At 41.7% G+C, this 19,723-nt stretch overlaps 1 protein-coding gene across 1 annotated transcript; it reads right to left on the minus strand.

The window, feature by feature from the left end:
- Nucleotides 1-321: 321 nt before the first annotated feature.
- LOC134206181 (uncharacterized) lies at nucleotides 322-18,602 on the minus strand. The gene is made up of 4 exons (XM_062681872.1): nucleotides 17,688-18,602; nucleotides 15,729-17,631; nucleotides 13,843-15,601; nucleotides 322-556 (listed from the first exon to the last, which is right to left on the minus strand). Exons 1-4 carry the CDS (start codon nucleotides 18,600-18,602, stop codon nucleotides 322-324), a joined length of 4,812 nt encoding a protein of 1,603 aa, XP_062537856.1.
- Between the last annotated feature and the right edge of the window lie 1,121 nt (nucleotides 18,603-19,723).

Genomic DNA, 19,723 nt, shown 5'->3' on the forward strand with positions numbered 1-19,723 from the left:
AAACGACGAATAACATGCAAGACACGTAACTTTGTGTGGGGATTCCTTAACCCCCACAGAATACTTGACGCAATACATCAAAATTGACGAACAGGAACTGAGCAGAGCTTGATTCGACTTTGGATGGACATGACATCAACGGAGTGGACAGCAGATCTTCAGACATTCGAACGAGCGGCTCCTGCCGCGGCGGATGGACTTGACTATGGAGGACAAACATTCTCTGAGCTTTTTGACTATATATTATAAAACAAAAACTTAACTGGGACGCGGAGACCCGAAGGCCTCCGCAGCGCCACCAGGCGCCTGATGAAGAAGGAGTTAATCCTTCTCGTAAGTTGACGTGGACGGAGTGTCGTTGTCGGAAATTGGTAGGACACACACTTTGGAAATCGCTCGAAGAAAGTCTCCGTCCTTCGTGCGAACTTTGACAACACGAATGTTGCCGTCTTTCCCCGGGTGGATCTCACTGACACGACCCATTCGCCACCTGAGAGGTGGTAAATTGTCCTCACGTAGCAGTACCATGGTCCCGACGAGAGTGTTGTTCCGTAGTCTGCTCCATTTCGTGCGAGCATGCAAGCTCGACAAATATTGCGTTGACCAACGTTTCCAGATATGTTGGAGGAAGTACTGAACTCGCTGCCATCTTGAGAGCCGAGACTGATTGAGCTCTTGCAGAGATGGTTCTGGTATTGCTGTGAGTGGCCTACCCACAAGAAAGTGACCTGGTGTCAGAAAATCCAAGTCGTCTGCGTCATTCGAGAGTGGCGTAACTGGTCTCGAGTTGAGGCAAGCCTCAATCTGTGCCACCAGGGTAACCATTTCGTCGGCTACGAGTACGGTGTTTCCAAGAGTGCGCTTAAGATGATCTTTCATCGACTTCACGGCGGCTTCCCAAAGTCCACCGAAGTTGGGGGATTTCGCCGGGATGAATTTAAAGTTGATGTTCTCCAATGAAGCTTCTTCAGTCACCGCTTTTTTTTTTTTTTTTTTTTTTTTTTCATTCTTTGCCGATCGCTTGAAGTAGCCGGATGTGAATGTCCGTGTCTCCATCGCAGGCAGTTATTTTGTCTAAACAGTGGAGTTTTTTCTCACAAAAAGTGAGTTTTTTATATCCTCCCGCGTCATTCCCACTGTGGATTAAGTGGCTGTCTAAGGCGATTCGTGATCGTCGAAGAAGGTGCACGTATAGCTAAAGGGCTACGCGTGCATTTACAAGTGATATTATTCGGTCTCCATCAAGTCAACAGAGAGGCCGAACATCACCAGCGCAGCATCTACCTACTCGAACGGGAACGGATAAGTATAACAAAGTGTATTGTTCTAACCGTTCCCATTGCAACCAATTTGCACTCACCACACAGCAGTGGTCGAGCCGCTGTCTGTCTGTCGTTCACCAGTTACCGTCGGCTTGCTTAGAGTGCGACAAAATTAGAGTGATACGAGAATACAAATTTTGAATTTTGTAATTAAAGTTATTATTTCTCTTTTAATTTTTTTTTTCTAAACATTAACTAATTAATTTAGACCTAAGTTTCTTTTTTCTTTCTTATTATTATTTTTTTTTTATTTCTTGTTTTTTTTTTTGTTTATCAATTTTGAATTCATCCCGCAATTGATGGATGAAGAGAACGGAGGCGAAACGCCTCCCAAAGATAATGTTGTCCGCACGCGATTTTACCAGGCTTCCTCACCTGGTCCCTGGGTTGTTTACTTTCGGCAGAAAGTAAAAAGTATTGATTTTCTAGGAATCAAACGTGACTTGACGCGTCGTTTTCCGAAAACTGATTTTCATCAGATCAATCGGAATAAACTACGTGTAACCGCACCTACATATCAGGATGCAAATGCTATTGCAAAAGACCAACTGTATAATGTAGAATATTTGGTTTATGTGCCCTCGCGGGAGGTCGAGGTTGAAGGTGTGATAAACGCAGCGAGCCTGACTTGCAAGGATGTACTTGCGGGAAAAGGCCGCTTGAAGAATGCAATAAAGTCTACCGTGGATATTCTGGATTGCAAGGAGTTGCATTCAGCTGCCACGGTAGATGGCAAAAAAGTGTATTCAAAGTCAGGCTCACTTCGAGTGACGTTCGCCGGTTCGATACTCCCAAAATATGTAGATATCGAAAATATGTTGTTTCCGGTGCGTCTTTTTTGTACCCAGGGTTTTTAATTGTACCAACTGCAAACAGTTGGGGCATACTGCCGAGTTTTGCGACAATAAGCCCCGTTGTGGCAAATGTTTTGAAAGACATCGGGAGGAGACCTGCCAACAACAAGTAACAAAGTGTGCTTATTGTGGCTTGGATCCTCCCATGGTTTGCAAGAATGCCCGGTGTACAAAAAGCGCACCCAAAAAGTGAAGCGCTCGCTGGTACAGCGCTCCAAGCAGTCGTATGCGGAAATGGTGAAGTCGCAAGACACATCCGCAACTGCCAACGCAACGGCTGCTATTTCAGCTGCCGTTCAAGTTAGTGACTTTTATGATGTCATTTCCATTGACGAATCGGACTCTGACGTAGCCGATAAGGATGTTTCTGCGGAGGTACACGTGCCCGAAAAGAGGAAGAAACCGTCTTCCCCGGGATTGCGCCGTAAGAAAACAAAAATCATCCCTAGAAGCTTGCCCAAATGTGATGGTATTGGTGGAGTATAGAAAACTCCTATCCAGCCTGTCTATACTGCTCCTTTTGACCCATGTTGCAGTAAGACATTCCCGCCATTGCCTAAAACTGATGTTACAAAGAAACATCAGTCAAGGAATATCTCCGAGCAGAAAACTGCTACTCGCACTTCCAAGAAAAGAATCTCGTCCAAGCGAGGATTGATATCCTTTAAGGACCTTGTGGATCGTATTTTGAACTTATTCAATATTCCGAATTCATTGAGGCCAATCATTGACCTCTTTATTCCAACAGTTAAAAGTTATCTGAAGCAATTGACTGTTTCATGGCCCCTTCTTGCAGGACTTGTATCTTTCGATGGATAATACGGCCATACAAGATACAATCACTGTGCTGCAGTGGAACTGTCATAGTCTGAAACATAAATTGGACGTGTTTAAGTTTTTAATTCGCAACTCCGATTGCGATATATTTGCACTCTGTGAAACATGGCTTTCTTCTGAAGATGAAATCAATTTCCACGATTTTAACATTATTCGCCAAGATCGGGATGATAACTATGGTGGCGTTCTTTTGGGGATCCCCTTCTACAGAATTGCCATCCTAATTGTAAAGGGCTTGGTAATCGTCGCTTGCCAAGTAAATGTAAAGAATAAAGATCTTTGCATAGCTTCAGTTTATATTCCTCCAAATACCTCGCTTAGTCGTCGACACCTTTGGAGCGCAGTCTCTCTTCTATCATCCCCAGTTTTAATATTGGGCGATATGAATGCGCATGGTTTTGCATGGGGCGAAACCAGAGACGATAACAGAGCGCCTATTTTCTATGATTTGTGCGACGATTTCAACTTGAATATCTTGAACACAGGTGAAGTAACTCGAATAGGACCTCAAGGTCAAGAAAGTCGAATAGATCTGTCTTTATGCTCAAATTCACTATCATTAGATTGTACGTGGAATGTAATCCAAGATCCCCATGGTAGTGACCACATGCCGATAGTCACCACAATCAAAATGGCTATCAACGATCAGTACCAGTTCAGGTTCCATTCGACCTCACGAGGAACATTGACTGGCAAACATTTGCATCGGCGGTAGAAATTGGTATTGAATCAACTGATATTCTGCCACCGCTCGATGAATATCGATTCCTTACAGAATTAGTTAAAAAAAAAGCGCACTAGAAGCTCAGAAACGACGCGTTCCAAGTACATCTGAGATAAGAAGGTCAACCATTCCTGGATGGGATGATGAATGTACTAAGTTGTATTCTGAGAAATCTGATGCCTTCAAGGCTTTCCGTAAACACGGAAGGTCTGAGCTTTTTGAAGAGTATTTGAGGCTTGAAAGAAAGCTCAAAAATCTTCTCAAGGCTAAAAAACGTAGCTACTGGCGACGTTTTGTCGAGGGATTATCTCGAGAAACCTCAATGACAACACTTTGGAAAACGGCCCGCAACATGCGGAACCGCATTTCCACCAACGAGAGTGAAGAATACTCCAATCGATGGATATTCAACTTCGCAAAAAAGGTCTGTCCAGATTCCGTACCAGCAGAACCGCTATTTCGAGAATCAGTCACTGATCCCGGTTCTTTGGGTGGACCATTCACAATGCTGGAACTATCTATGTCTCTTCTTTCATCGAACAACTCTGCTCCGGGATGCGATAACATCAAATTCAATCTTCTTAAAAACCTCCCAGATATCGCAAAAAGACGATTACTTGACTTGTACAACTGTTTCATGGAGTACAACATTGTGCCACCAGAATGGCGACAGGTCAAAGTAATAGCTATTCAAAAGCCTGGGAAACCAGCGTCTAATCACAATTCATACCGACCGATTGCCATGCTATCATGCATGAGAAAATTATTGGAGAAAATGATCCTTTCAAGAATCGACCATTGGGTCGAGCAAAATGCATTACTGTCAAATACTCAGTTCGGTTTTCGAAAAGGTAAAGGAACAAATGATTGTCTAACGTTGCTCTCTTCAGATATACAGCTGGCCTATGCGCACAAGGAGCAACTGGCTTCAGTCTTCTTGGATATTAAGGGCGCTTTTGATTCTGTTTCCATAGAAGTACTGTCAGAAAATCTGCACAGTAGTGGATTACCCGTTATTTTGAATAATTTCTTGTACAATTTGTTGTCAGTAAAACATATGAACTTCACACTCGGCACTCTGACAACTTCCAGAAATAGCTACATGGGCCTTCCCCAAGGTTCATGTTTAAGTCCCTTGCTTTACAATTTCTATGTTAAAGATATTGACAATTGTTTGGAAGGACAATGCACGCTTAGACAACTTGCAGATGATGCCGTGATCTCCCTAAGAGGTCCATGTGCAGCTGTCTTGCAAGGACCATTGCAAAGTACCCTAGATAATCTGACTGTTTGGGCCAGACATTTGGGGATCGAGTTTTCCCCTCAAAACGCTCAGTGCGGTGTGTTTACTAGGAAGCGGTACCCTGCTCAACTGAAACTAAAGCTGTTGAATGATGACATCAATCAATCTTTATCTTCTAAATACCTTGGAGTCTGGTTTGATTCCAAATGTACCTGGAAACCCCATATTGATTATTTGATAGAGAAATGCCGGAAAAGGATCCATTTTCTACGCTCTATCTCCGGAACATGGTGGGGTGCTCACCCGGAAGACCTCATCAAACTCTATAGAACGACTATTCTCTCTGTTTTAGAGTATGGCTCTTTCTGCTTCCTCTCAGCAGCTGATTGCCACCTGATCAAATTGGAACGAATTCAGTATCGTTGTTTGCGTATTGCCCTTGGTTGTATGCATTCAACGCATAACATGAGCCTGGAGGTACTTGCTGGAGTCACTCCTTTAAAGCACCGTTTCTGGGAACTCTCACTTAGAATACTGATCAAATGTGGAACAAGTAACACACTTGTCTTGGAAAATTTCGATAATATGCTTGATCTGATTCGTCAGTCAAGATTCCTGAGGGTCTACCTCACCTACATATCGTCAGATCTTTGTCTTCCATGTTATAATCCACCTCGAGCCCACTTCATCAACGACAGTTCCTCAATTGAATACGATCTGTCCATGAAACATGCTATTCAAGGAATACCAGATCACCTTCGACACATATCTATTCCCCCTATTTTTCCGAAAAATATGGACATGTCAATTGCAACAACAGATACTTCACTGATGGTTCTCGCATTAACGGATCCACTGGCTTCGGTGTTTTCAATGAAAATTCAACCACCTTCCGAAAACTTCAGGAACCGTGCTCGGTTTATGTTGCTGAGCTGGCAGCAATTAACTTCGCTTTGGGGATAATTTCCTATCAGCCCGTAGACCATTATTTCATCTTCTCGGATAGTCTTAGTTCTATCGAGGCACTCCGGTCGATGAAACCTGTTAAGCAAGCATCTTACTTTCTTACAAACATAAGAGAGCAGATGCGTGATTTGGTCGAAAGATCATTCAAGATTACCTTTGTATGGGTCCCGTCCCATTGCCTAATCTATGGCAATGAGAAGGCGGACTCGCTAGCAAAGGTGGGCGCACAGGAAGGTGAAGTTTATGATAGACAAATCTCGAACAACGAGTTTTTCCCATTAGTCCGTCAGAGTACTCTCCAAAATTGGCAAATGAATTGGTCACACAATGAACTTGGACGGTGGCTATTTTCCATAGTTCCTAAAGTTTCTGCGCGAGCGTGGTTCAGAGGTGAGGACTTAAGCCGAGGCTTCATTCGCACGATGTCGAGGCTTATGTCCAATCACTATTCACTAAACGCACATCTCTATAGAATTAACCTGGTCGATAGCAATCTTTGTAGGTGTGGAGCCGGTTACGATGACATCGATCACGTAGTTTGGTATTGCACGGAAAATGGCGCCTCAAGAGAACAACTATTGGATACCCTTGTGGCCCGAGGTAAACAACCCTTCCGGGAACTAAGAGGTGTTTTGGGAGATCGCGATGTGGTGTATTTGCAGGCCATCTATGCCTTTTATCATGCCTCTTCTTAATTTGGCAGGTTCGTGGCACGATTTTTACACTGCGCAATCCGTTGCGCTTGACCCTAAAGGGAGTTTCTTTTAAAACAGTGTCCTAACCCAAAATCTGGGCAGATAGGATCACTAATCACAAAACGATGTGGTTCCGAAGAACGCTAACTACGAACAGAACGTTTATTACAGAGTCCAAATGTGTTTTATATTACAAGCTATGTGTTGCTACATTTTCGCGTCATTGCGCATATACAAAGTGGTTTAATTTTGCTTACACTGGTTAAACGTGAGGGTATTGATCCGTGTGACAAATATAATTTATTGAGCATGGGAGAGTCGATGTGCTTGCTCTGCACAAGCATTGAAATAAGTAATTTGATCCGAACGCTTGGGGTGAAATTGCTAAGTTATGAGTTTTGTCAATCGTTAATACAATGTATATGACACCTCCCCTTTTTACAAAAAAAAAAATAATTGAAGTGAAATGAAATTATTTTATTTTTGACAAAATTTTGGCAATTCTTCGATTTTTTTTTCTCTTTTCTTTTTTTTTTGTTTTTGCGAGTTTATTCTTTATGCTTTTACAATTCTATTTTTATGAATTACTGTTTGTTTGTTTGTGTTTTCATTAACAATAGTACAATTTGGGCTGTTGATTTCTTTTACAATATATGGGCCTAGATAGAATGGGTCTAATTTTTACGATTTTCGTTTGTAATATAAATGTGGTCACCGATTCTCAGATCTATTGGATTAATTTTCTCGTTTACTACTTTTTGTCTACTTTCTTTTCGCTCTAGCAAATTGTCTCTAGCTAATTTGTTTGTTATATTCAGTTTAAATTTTAATTCGTTGTAATATTCCTCAAGGTTATAAATCGGCTCATGGTTTGACGTTTTTCGAAAATCAATTGGTAAATTTGCTTTATGTCCAAATACTAATTCAAACGGTGTAAAACTGTGCTCGATATGGGGTGTTGTGTTGTAGCTGAATGTATAAAATTGAATCCAATCATCCCAGTCATCTTTGTGATCATTGGTAAAACATCGCAGATACTCGTTCAAGCATCTATGATTTCTTTCCAATGCTCCAATTGTCTGTGGGTGATACGCTGTTGAAAATTTTTGTTTTATAGATAAAAGTTGGCAAATTTGATCAAGGACTTCGTTGTTATACTCTGTGCCTTGATCTGTTCTAAATTCCAAAATATTTCCGTAAATCAGAATAAAATGTTCGACAAGCGCCTTTGCTATTATTGCTGCTTCTTTTGTAGGTATTGGAATACAAACTACGTATTTGGTTAGATTGCATTGTAGTGTTAGAATATACCGGTTACCGTTTCTCGTTCTTATGAACGGTCCAACTGTATCCGCTGAAAGAACTTCGAAAGGTTTTGATGGTGTGGTAGTAATAACTTGATTTTCTTTAGTATGTCGGTGAACTTTATTGATTTTGCACATATTGCAAGACTTGACAAAATTTGCAACATCTGCTTTCATGTTTCTCCATTTGTATACTTCTCTTATTTTCAAATACATTCTGTGCTGTCCAATATGACCTGACGTCGGGGTCATATGGAAATTCTGAAGAACTTCTTTGATTTTTTCCTGTGTTGTCAGTAGTTTTGGAGGATTGAATAATATTATTTCGCATTTGGAAATGGCTCTGTTAGCGATTTCCTTGAATGTACTAGCGCTGATTTCTTTGAAAAGTTTATCTTCGAGTGAAATGGCCAATTTATCTCTTCTATATTTTATTAAAATCTCTTCAATTTTCAGAAGAGCATACTCTAGCGCATGACTTCCGTTATTCAGAGTAATTTCAATACTTCCCAATATTTTTGTATAATTATGGCTGTATACATTAAATCTTACTTGGTTTCGGTGCACTTCGCAACCAAGCTTAAGGATTTTTCTGGTCTCAGAGGGATTTTCAGTTTGCCAAGAATTAAGGTGATCAATCTTATTACTTGGTTCTTCTGATCTTAGTTTACTATTTGATTGTGAACTGTGTTGTTTTCTTGCCATTGCCCTAGTGTTGACTGTTAAAACTGATAATTTTTTCAGTTCATCTGAATTTGAAGGAATGCGCGAAAGTGCGTCTGCTCCTACATTACTTTTGCCTGAAACATATTCAATTTCAAAATCGAACTCTGCTAAATCTAAGCGCATTCGTGTTAATTTGCTAGTAGGATTCTTCATGCCGAATAGATATACTAGTGGCTTATGATCCGTACGAACTATAAACTTTTTCCCGTGTAAATAACTTTTAAAATGATTGATGGCCCAATGTATGGCCGTTAGCTCTTTTTCAATTGTTGGTTTGTTACTTTCACCTTTTGTGAAGCTTTTGCTTGCGTAGGCGATTGGTAAATCATGGTTGTCATGTTGTTGTGAAAGAATGGCTCCACACGCTACGTTAGAAGCATCCGTAGTAAGGATAAATTCTTTCGTAAAGTCTGGGTAACGCAAAATTGTCGGAGATATCAGTAATCGTTTTAATTTCTCAAAACTGTTTTGATGTAAATGTGTCCAAGCAAATTTTACACCTTTTCAATAAATTGTTCAAGGGCTTTGCTATATTCGCAAAATTTGGCACAAACTTTCTGTAATAATTACAGAAAGCGACGAATCGTCGTATTTCATCCGCATTTGTAGGTACTGGGAAATCTTTGATGACTTGGAATTTGCTATTGTCTGGTAAAATCCCTTTATCTGTAATACGATGTCCTAGATAAAGAACTTCTCTTCGAAAAAAGTTGCATTTTCAGGGTTGAGCTTGAGATTATAGTACCTCAAGCGCTCGAAAACCTTTTGTAAATTGTTCAGATGATGATTTACTGAACAACCTATAATAATTATATCGTCAATATATATAAAGGCACAATCAGGATATAATCCTGCCATAGCGATGTTCATCATTCGCTGGAAGCTATTAGGGCTAATGTTTAACCCGAAAGGTAATCGCTTAAAATTGAAGTGTCCAGATGAAGTGGAAAAAGCTGTGTATTTTTGCTTCCGGATCCAATGGAATCTGGTGAAATCCAGACATTAGATCCAGTGTTGTAAAATATTTAGCATTTCCTAATTGATCAAGAATTGTATCAATTCTTGGCAATGGAAATTTATCTGCCAAGATTTTTTATTCAACTGGCGAAAATCAACGACCAGTCTCCATTTTTTGCTATTGTTGTCCGATTTTTTGGAACAAGTAAAATTGGACTATTATACAACGATACTGATGGTTCTATAATATCGTCCTTCAGCATCTTTTGAACTTGTTTTTTATTTCATCATTTTGTGAATAAATATTCTTATAATTCGGGATATAAACTGGAACGGGGTCCGTTAAGTGAATATTTTGAGTATAAAAATTGTTTGTGCTCAATTTCTCATCTGACATACAGAAGATGTCTGAATTTTGTTCGATTAATTTTTTCAAAGGTTTCTGTACAAAGTGGGGAACGTTTGAAAATCTATTTTAGAAAGCAATTTTGGTTTCGTTCATTATTTAAATTGGGTTTCGTCGCGATTTGTTCATAATTACAAAGTTCGTCGACAACGGGTTGAAAGTTCTGTATTTGTGCTTGTTTGTCAGTTGTGTTGATAAATTTTATCATAGCATTCGTTGGAGATACTATTGTATTTCCACAAAATATTCCAGGTAAAATTTCCTGTGAAAATACTATAGAATCAGAAGTAACTTTGAAGTTTGGTATTCTGCGTACTACTTCACACCTCGGTGGGAGAATAATGGTGTTTTGGAAACTATCCTCGATTGGTATTGAAACAACATGATTTTGGTAATTGAAATTTAATAGCCAATATTCATAGTCTATAGTACATCTGTGTTTGATAAGAAAATCCCGTCCCAAAATACCGTCTGTTGGTATTGGGAAATCATTACCAACTATCTGAAAATTATGACTTATTTGAAGACAGTCATTGAATCGTAAGTTAGTAGTAGTTTCGGCAATGGTTTCAGATATTCCATTGGTTATACCTGAGAGTTTATATTTAATATTTCTATCAATAGGTTGGTTAACAGATATTTTCCCACTTTTAAAAAGTGAAACGTCGGCTCCACTATCAATTATTAATGTACATTTTGAATTGGTCATATGTACATCTAAAGTAATAAAATTTACAGCGTTTACATTTGTTAAGTAAATTACGTTAGACGATGCGGGTTTACCTGCATCATATGTTGATCTAAAAATTATCGTTATTAATACTTTGTATATTACGTGAAAGATCCAGTTGATGAAAATTGGTTGGTACAGGAGGTGTATGAGATTGTGGTCCTGCATCTTGGGATATGGAATTTGGAATTGAGGTGTTATGAACACGTATTGCATCAGTTGTAAAGATTTGCCTTCGAGAATTTGTATGGTACCTTCCGCCACGTCCTCTATTTTGATAATAGTTATTCGTATTATGAGGAAAACTATTCCTAAATTGCAAATTATTTCCATGGTAGTTTGGTTGAGCGTTATACTGACCTCTTTTAAAGAAACGAGTTGTGTCGTTTCGGTTGCTATTGAAGCGGCCTTTGTAGTTATGTTGCGTTTGTCTGCTTTTGAATGTTAACAATTGAGCAGATTGACATGAAGTGTTTGCAGTATTTTCCAAAACCTTTTGCGTGGCTTCCTTCATGTCCTTAAATGTACCTGCTTTAAGAATGAGCTTTGTCTCAGCCGAACCAATACCATTAATTAAGGTATCTACTCCAGCTTTTGTTGACATTGCTGTTGATACTGTATCAGGAATTCCACTATTAAGGTAGACAGCCTTCAATTTTATGGTAAGTCTTTCCACCTCGTCGCAGAATTTTTCTGCAGTGTCTTTTTGCTTCACTGCCTTCAGCTTGGCCAAAATATTCTCCGGTGTGGTTTTATCCTCACATCTTGTTTTAACGTCAGCAATAATATCGTCAATCGTTGCCAATCTTTCGGGTAGACCAACTCTGGCTTTCCCCGTAAGACGTGTCTTCAAAAATCTTGCTGCTGTTGCTTGTTGGTTCGCCTCCGTTAGATCCTTCAAAAGATTTGCGGAATCCAAAAAAGCATCGATACCGTCAGCCGTTCCATCGTATGGCTGTACGATAGATGTAGCTACTTTATAATCAAACGGCATTGTGACTTGTGGTTTAGTGTTTAATTGTTCAAATTTGAGTTTAAGAATATTTCGAATTTCAGATATTGAATTTCGAGATGCTTTAATTAAAAAGGTTAATTCCGTATCCGGTATAGTATCTTCTTCTTCTAGTAACCCCTTTCAATTTGGTTATATAACTCGTTTGCGTAGTTTAATTTAGCCTGAAGAGTGGTAACTGTGAAATTTTTATTAATGGATTTTTTAAATTATTTAGAAGTGTGTTCAGTAAGCCAATGTCGTCTTGTAAAGTCGACATTGATAAATATTTCAGCTAGATTAAATATTATACATCAGCTATATTTGCGATAGATGCTGCTTTTCCCATGGCATACCCTTTACGCTGCCAGCGTTTCTTCAACGTTTTTCTCAAGACTAAAATGAGTTGAATAAGTACAATTGCAAGGATTAGCCAAAGTTTAATTTCGTGACTATCATGGTAATTTTCATTTTGTTCTAGGTGTTCAACTATGTTAATATTATTTTCGCCTTTTTGATCTACTTTTGAATTTGGTTTCCCCATCGTAATATAAATGTACAATATTTAATACACAATAATTATAATAATAACAATAATAACACGATGTAATAGTTTGAGTACTTCACCTTACTGAATTTTCCAGAACTCCAGCTGCTGTATTTTCACTCCACTGGTCTCAGGCTGGTGTTTTTGGCATCTGCATTCTCTTCATCGCCTTGCTCGTCTGCTGTACAGATTATCTTCCGTATCTTGGTATCTGCATTCTCTTCATCGCCTTGCTCGTCTGCTGTACAGATTATCTTCCGAATCTTGGTATCTGCATTCTCTTCATCACCCCTCTCGCCTGCTGTACAGATTGTCTTGCAGATCTTCGCATCTGCATTCTCTTCATATCCTTTCTCGTGTATCGAACAGTTTGATTTTCACTTCACTATTTTTCTCGTGCATCGTAATGATCGTTCACGCATTTTACTAGCACTATACAATTATTTTGTATTGTTTTGCACATTTCACTAGCATTGTACGGATTGTCTTCCTCTCTTTTGTTGTGCACCGTGCCGATGGTTTTAAACCTCTGTGCTAGCACTTAAATACTGGCTGCAACGATTGCGACTCAATTCCACGCAAACCATCTCTTCAATTTCTTAATGGCTGTTTTTCTTCATTCTCGGTAAACTGTTGCACTGCACTAACTCTGGCCGGTCGCCATATCATGCCTCTTCTTAATTTGGCAGGTTCGTGGCACGATTTTTTACACTGCGCAATCCGTTGCGCTTGACCCTAAAGGGAGTTTCTTTTAAAACAGTGTCCTAACCCAAAATCTGGGCAGATAGGATCACTAATCACAAAACGATGTGGTTCCGAAGAACGCTAACTACGAACAGAACGTTTATTACAGAGTCCAAATGTGTTTTATATTACAAGCTATGTGTTGCTACATTTTCGCGTCATTGCGCATATACAAAGTGGTTTAATTTTGCTTACACTGGTTAAACGTGAGGGTATTGATCCGTGTGACAAATATAATTTATTGAGCATGGGAGAGTCGATGTGCTTGCTCTGCACAAGCATTGAAATAAGTAATTTGATCCGAACGCTTGGGGTGAAATTGCTAAGTTATGAGTTTTGTCAATCGTTAATACAATGTATATGACACTTTCTTTGCTCGTCTGACATCAAAGTTTAATACATCAATTTTTTCTTTCTCAGTTTTTTTTTCTTGTCTCTGTCTCATTGTTTCGTGTACCATGAAGCTCTGGCCATCCGGAAGATGCTCCCTGAAGAACTAAAACCCGAGCACGACGCTACGCCAAACCAGACATGACGTCAAATACCCGGATGAGCAGCTGAAATACCTCAAACCTAAATCCCAACCCCGTCCATCACCAAATTACGCAATCTAACCTTGAGTCGCCAAGAGTATCTTGGTCTTTGTCCCTTTCCCTTACTAACAGTTGATAATAAGATGATATCGATTGTAAATATCATTAAGAGTCTCGGCTCCGTTAAGTGTTATACACGCCTGAGCCTGCCAAATAAATACAATAGTTAAAAAAAAAAAAAAAAAGTCACCGCTTTTACGAACATTTGGTTGTTGAACAGCTTTCGAAGATCGTCTAACTCGCGTCGGGCACCAACAAAGTTAGTTGCGTTGTCACACATAATGATCTTTGGTCTACCTCGCCGGGAGACAAATCTTCTCAGCGCCGCGACGAAAGCTTGTGTTGTGAGGTCTCCAACGACCTCCAGATGAACGGCCTTCACTACAAGGCACACAAATACTGCTACGAAACACTTGATTGAACCACCCTTGCGATATGGGTTCTGAATATAAAACGGACCACAGTAGTCCACTCCCACGCGCAGGAACGGTGGAGCTGGATTGACCCGCTCAGCTGGTAAATCTGCCATGAGTTGTTCGGAACTCTTCGGTCGAGCCCGAAAGCATTTGATGCACCGATGAATAACTTTCTTTGCCAAGCTACGAGCTGCTATCGGCCAGTATCTTTCCCGCATGCTGGCGATGAGCAATTGTTGCCCAGCGTGCAGGGCTTTCTTGTGATAGTAATCCGCAACGAGGATCGAAAGAGGATGCTGATTATCCATAACTATAGGATGCTTTCGACCGGCTGAAATGTTAGCGTTTCGAAGCCGGCCGCCGACGAGGATTAATCCGTTTACCAAGCAAGGGCATAGTTGCTTTAAGCGAGACGTAGGTTTGACTTCTCCATTCTTACGTAACGCGACTAGTTCTTCTGGAAAACTTTCTCTTTGGGCTAGGATCAGTAACTGATGTAAAGCTGCTTCTCGTTCTTCAAGTCGCACTAGGTCTACTCTGCGGTCACTAGTGTTTCGACAGTTGTGCACAAACCTCCGAATGAGTGATACGATGCGAACTAAATCTTGTAATGACGATCGAAGGCTGAAGATTGTGCTAGGTTCAATAACTTGCGCTGGAGCCGATACCGTTGTGCGTTCCTCGAGTAATAGAGGATCTAGGTCCTCGTGATTTATGTTAGCCGATGTCGGCCATAAGGTTTTGTCTAACCGTAACCAAGGTGGCCCTTGCCACCACATCTGGAAATCCTTCAGCTGATGAGGATCCATTCCTCTTGATAGAACATCGGCCGGGTTGTCCAAGCCGGCTATGTGATTCCAGATACCTCCACGTGTGATGTGCTGAATTTCAGACACCCTGTTGGCCACGAAAATGTTCCAACGAGACGGAGGCGCTGCGATCCAACACTTAACGATCATTGAGTCGGTCCAAAAATACGGCTGAACTGCGATCTTGAGACTTTGGACGACTTTTTCGTGCAGATGTGCGCCTGTGAGTGCAGACGAGAGCTCCAATCGTGGAATCGAAATTTGTTTTCGTTTCTTCTCTAGGTCTTCAAGCGGAGCTACACGAGATTTAGCGGTAACCAGTGATGACGAAACTGTACCATCGAACGAGACACACCTGAGGTAGATGCAGGCGCCATACGCCTTCTGGGATGCGTCGCAGAACATGTGAAGCTCGACGGACAATGTTTCGCTTCCGAATGCGATCCAACGAGGTACTTGCAACAAAGTCAGACCTTCCAAACTTTCTCTGAATCCTCTCCACCACACTTGAAGCTCTTCGGGTAGAATATCGTTCCAGGAGCACTTTGTTCTCCAAAGATCCTGGAGAAATACCTTGGCTGGAACAAGACTAGGTCCAACCAGGCCTAACGGATCGAAAAGCTTCGCGAAATCGGACAATATGATCCTCTTGGTGATCTCAGTAGCAGGGTTCCACTGAGGTACAGTGAACCGAAAAATGTCTGAACGGGGTTCCCATTTAATTCCAAGGGTCTTAACTGTGGGGTTAGAGAGTTCGAGATCCAAACAAGAGCGTTCATCTCGCAGATAAGGTGGAATATGATCCAGCAATTCTCGAGAGTTGGAGCTCCATTTCCTCAAGGTAAGCCCAGCTGTGCTTAGAACTTCGATCCAGATCCTGTGACAATTGTACAGCTTCTTCAAGGCTGTCAACGCTCTTCAGCATATCGTCGACGTAGAACTCGTAGAGAATCGTATCAGTGGCGGCAGGAAAGTTGTTCTTCTCATCCTCCGCCAACTTCTTCAGGCAACGCGTGGCCAAGTACGGTGCCGAGGACGTGCCGTACGTGACTGTGGTCAGCATGAACATTCGAATCGGCTTGGTTGAGTCCTCTCTCCATACTATGCATTGGAGTGGATGATCCATCGGATGCATCTTGATCATCCTATACATTTTCTCAATGTCTGCTGTCATCGCGTACTTCCTCAGTCTGAAACGTAGTGTTATGGAAGTTAGGTCATCCTGAACCACAGGACCCACCATGAGAGCTTCATTTAATGAAACTCCAGACGTGCTAGCGCATGACGCATCAAACACGACACGCAGTTTGGTCGTTGTGCTATCGGGCTTTAATACCGCATGGTGCGGTAGGAAGTATGCTACCGGAACTGTGCTTAGGTCTCGTGCTGAAATCTCACTCATATGCTGCATCCGAAGATATTCGTTGATGAAATCGGAATACATCTTCTTCACGAATGGATCGGTATCCAATCTGCGCTCCAAAGCCATGAAGCGACGAGTAGCGATTAGCTGAGTATCTCCCAAGCGGTCAACGAGATATTGTTTCTTGGGTAGCTGAACAACGAATCTGCCGGTAGAGTCTCTCGTCGTCGTTCTCTCAAAGTGTGTTTCACATGCCGACTCTTCTAGTGACAATGTGCTGGTGGTGCGACACGATTCCAGCTCAAAGAACCGTGCTAGTCCTTCTTCAATATTCTCTGCAGCACACGATGACACGACTGGTAAAACAGCTGACTCATCCGGAATCCCTCCAGAAACTATCCAACCCAAAAGAGTATTTTGCAAAATTGGACCAGAATCTCCCAGCTTCATTTGACGCTCTGCAATTATCAGCTCCAGATATACTTCTGCTCCTATAATCAGATCTACAGCTGCAGACTCGTGGAACGTTGGATCGGCTAACACTATCTCCTTCGGCACATTCCAGGAACAGATGTCAATGCTTCGTGTTGGAAGATCGACGGTTACTCGTGGCAAGACATGGAACTTAAGATTTGCCACATAGTTTGTAGCAAGCGAATGAACTTCCGCGAAAACTGCTTGAGTTGATGCAGTTCGCGATCCACCGATGCCGACGATTGGTAAATGCTCACGAGTTCGTTTGAACTTGAGCCTTTGCGAAACGGTTTCAGACATATAGCATCGCTGAGAACCAGAGTCCAGCAATGCACGAGCAAGCAAAGAGTTACCGAACTGATCGTAAAGGCTTACGACAGCGGTAGAGAGAAGAACGGTGTGCGGAACGTGTTTTGTTGTAGCTAATGGAGCAGTGTGTAGGCTTGTACTGGGGCCGTCTGTGGCGGATAAGTGTGAATGAGCGTTACTTGCATGTGTGGAGTTTAGTTGTTCTGTGCGTCCAGCTTGTGTATGCTGAGTGTGTGTTGAGTGACCGATTTGTGTTGGCTTAACTTGTAGTGGTTGCTGTCCATGTGGTTTCTTAGATGACAGATTCCCATTTGACTGTCCTGACTTGGCAGACGGATTCGCGATGGTCGACGAGTTCGCGTGAAGTAACGAGTGGTGCCGTTGACCACAGTGGAAGCACGATCCCCGGGTGCAGAATCGTGCGAAGTGTCCTGATGACAGGCAATTCAAACAAAGCAAATGTTTCTTCACGGCGTCGAGCCTCTCCGAAATCCGCATCTTCGAAAACTTGATACACTTAAAGGCGGAGTGAGCTGATTCTCCGCAGAATGGACAGCAGTTTGATTGGATTCCAGCATGACTGATTGTTGGACGAAATGGCTTCTTCAGATCCGGATGGAACTGCTTTGCAGGTGCGATGGACTGTAATACGGAACAATGACTTTTCAAAACTTTACTAAGTCCTGATACTTTGGAACTTCCTTCGAATTGTAGTATGATTCCCACTGCCGCAACGTTGTGGGATGCAAACGCTTGCAGAGCATGTACTGCAGTAGCGTGCTCCAGCCTTCAGTATTCTCACCAATCTTGGCGAGCATTTGGAGGTTCCTCTCGAAACCGTTGACTAGCTTACTCAACGTATCGAAATTTTCTTGACGAAGTGACCCAAGGGCGAACAAGGAATCCAGGTGTGTCATCACCAATAGCTTCTTGTTCTCGTAGACGTTCTCTAATGCATTCCACGCGATCGCATAATTGGCGGACGAAATTTCAATCGATGCGATCTCTTGCAGGGCATCTCCAGTGAGAGACGTTCTCAAATAAGTAAACTTGTCCATGTCGGACAAGCTAACATCGTTGTGGATCAGGTTTTTGTACGTGTCTCGAAATGTGACCCAATCCGACATCCTTCCATTGAAGATTGGCAACTTCAGCTCTGGGAGTTTGACTTTCGATTGGGGAACCACTGCAGGTGCATGTGGCCGAATCTGCAATGAATTACTCGAACCAGCTTGGAGTAAACCAAACATAATTTCCTTCAAATGGTAAACGTCGTTCTCGAAATCCTTCAGAATCTTAGCATTGTTGCTGTCTTGTTGCTTCTTCACCTTGATGTGTCGCTGTAGTTTGGCTTGTTCAGTTTCCTCAGGGTCCGCCTCTCCATCGGAAACATCATCGGTTAGCAGCTCGATCCGCATTCGCACATTGCTAAACTTTTCCCAGATTTCGTCTAACTTGGCAATTCGTAAGTCCAGCGCACGTCTATCCACCCCTTCGTGCTTGGTTTGAACAAATTCCTTGAGATTGTCTAGAGAAATCCGCAAAGCACGCTCCTGCTTAGACAGCAGTCGAAGATCATCAGCAGCTGGCATAATTAACCACTTTCACAATCACAATGCACTTTAAACTTTACACTTCACTCGAACGCGAAACTCAAATCGACCACGCTGTTTGACTGGACAATAGGGATGATTGAATGGGATCAGGACAAAGCAAACCAACCTACAAAGCGGACAAAGCCAACAGAGATGGCGAAACGGTCAAGGCTCAACTCAGCAAAAATGATTTGGACTACACAAAATTATCATGCAAGCTGTTTCAATTATCTTTATTTGAAGTTTCCAATCTAAATTTCATTCGCTTTGGCTCAATTCACATGCATTGGCATCGGTTTCACATGCAGCAGAAAACCGCGCCACAGACAAACCTGCCCTCAGTACTTATCCTGTTTTGGCAAATCCGTCCTGGATTATCTGCTTCCGATGTCCGTAGCTCAATCAGCAATCTGCAAATCTCCGTCGTGTCCAACTTGATCTCGAACTGATGATCGACAGCAGCAACACTTAACGATGAGGACGCCCGTGTCCTATTGTTCTCCCTCGTGGAGAATAATCAGCGACCACTCGGCAGACACCAAATTGTTCTTAAATTCACTTTACTTTCGCGATTCCCGACAATCCGGTTCGATTCGGACCAAAAATGTTCTACTTGCACTCAAACGACTTAACTTAAACGGAACTTGTCGGATACACGCACTTAAAGTTGATAACTATCTGCTTAGCGAAATGAATTTATTGCACTGTCTTTCACATAACATACAATATGCAGAACGCGACGCGTGGTGGAAAGACGATCTAATCGTACGAACGTTTTATTTGCAACTATTTGATATGTACAATTTCTGCTAGCTTGGACCTGATTGACTGCGTGCGATGTTTTCTAACTGCGGCTCGGCCGTACCTATCGACGATCGTGAGGCGATCGGTGTGATGTGGAATTTAATGATGATTATATACACACGCAAATGCTTGTCCAGTCTTCTCGGACACTAATAACTCAGTCAGTGATCTAGCAGTATTGGGTAGAATACGATTGAAGGCAATAATGATAATTTCTAACTTAGTTATGCGATAGCAGTGGTTCTTAAGCGCGAACAGATGTCTTTTGCCATACAAATTTCGGGCGGATAACTAATGCTGGCTATTTTGGGCAT

This window comes from Armigeres subalbatus, chromosome 1, assembly GCF_024139115.2.
Source record: "Armigeres subalbatus isolate Guangzhou_Male chromosome 1, GZ_Asu_2, whole genome shotgun sequence".
Lineage (NCBI taxonomy): Eukaryota > Metazoa > Arthropoda > Insecta > Diptera > Culicidae > Armigeres > Armigeres subalbatus.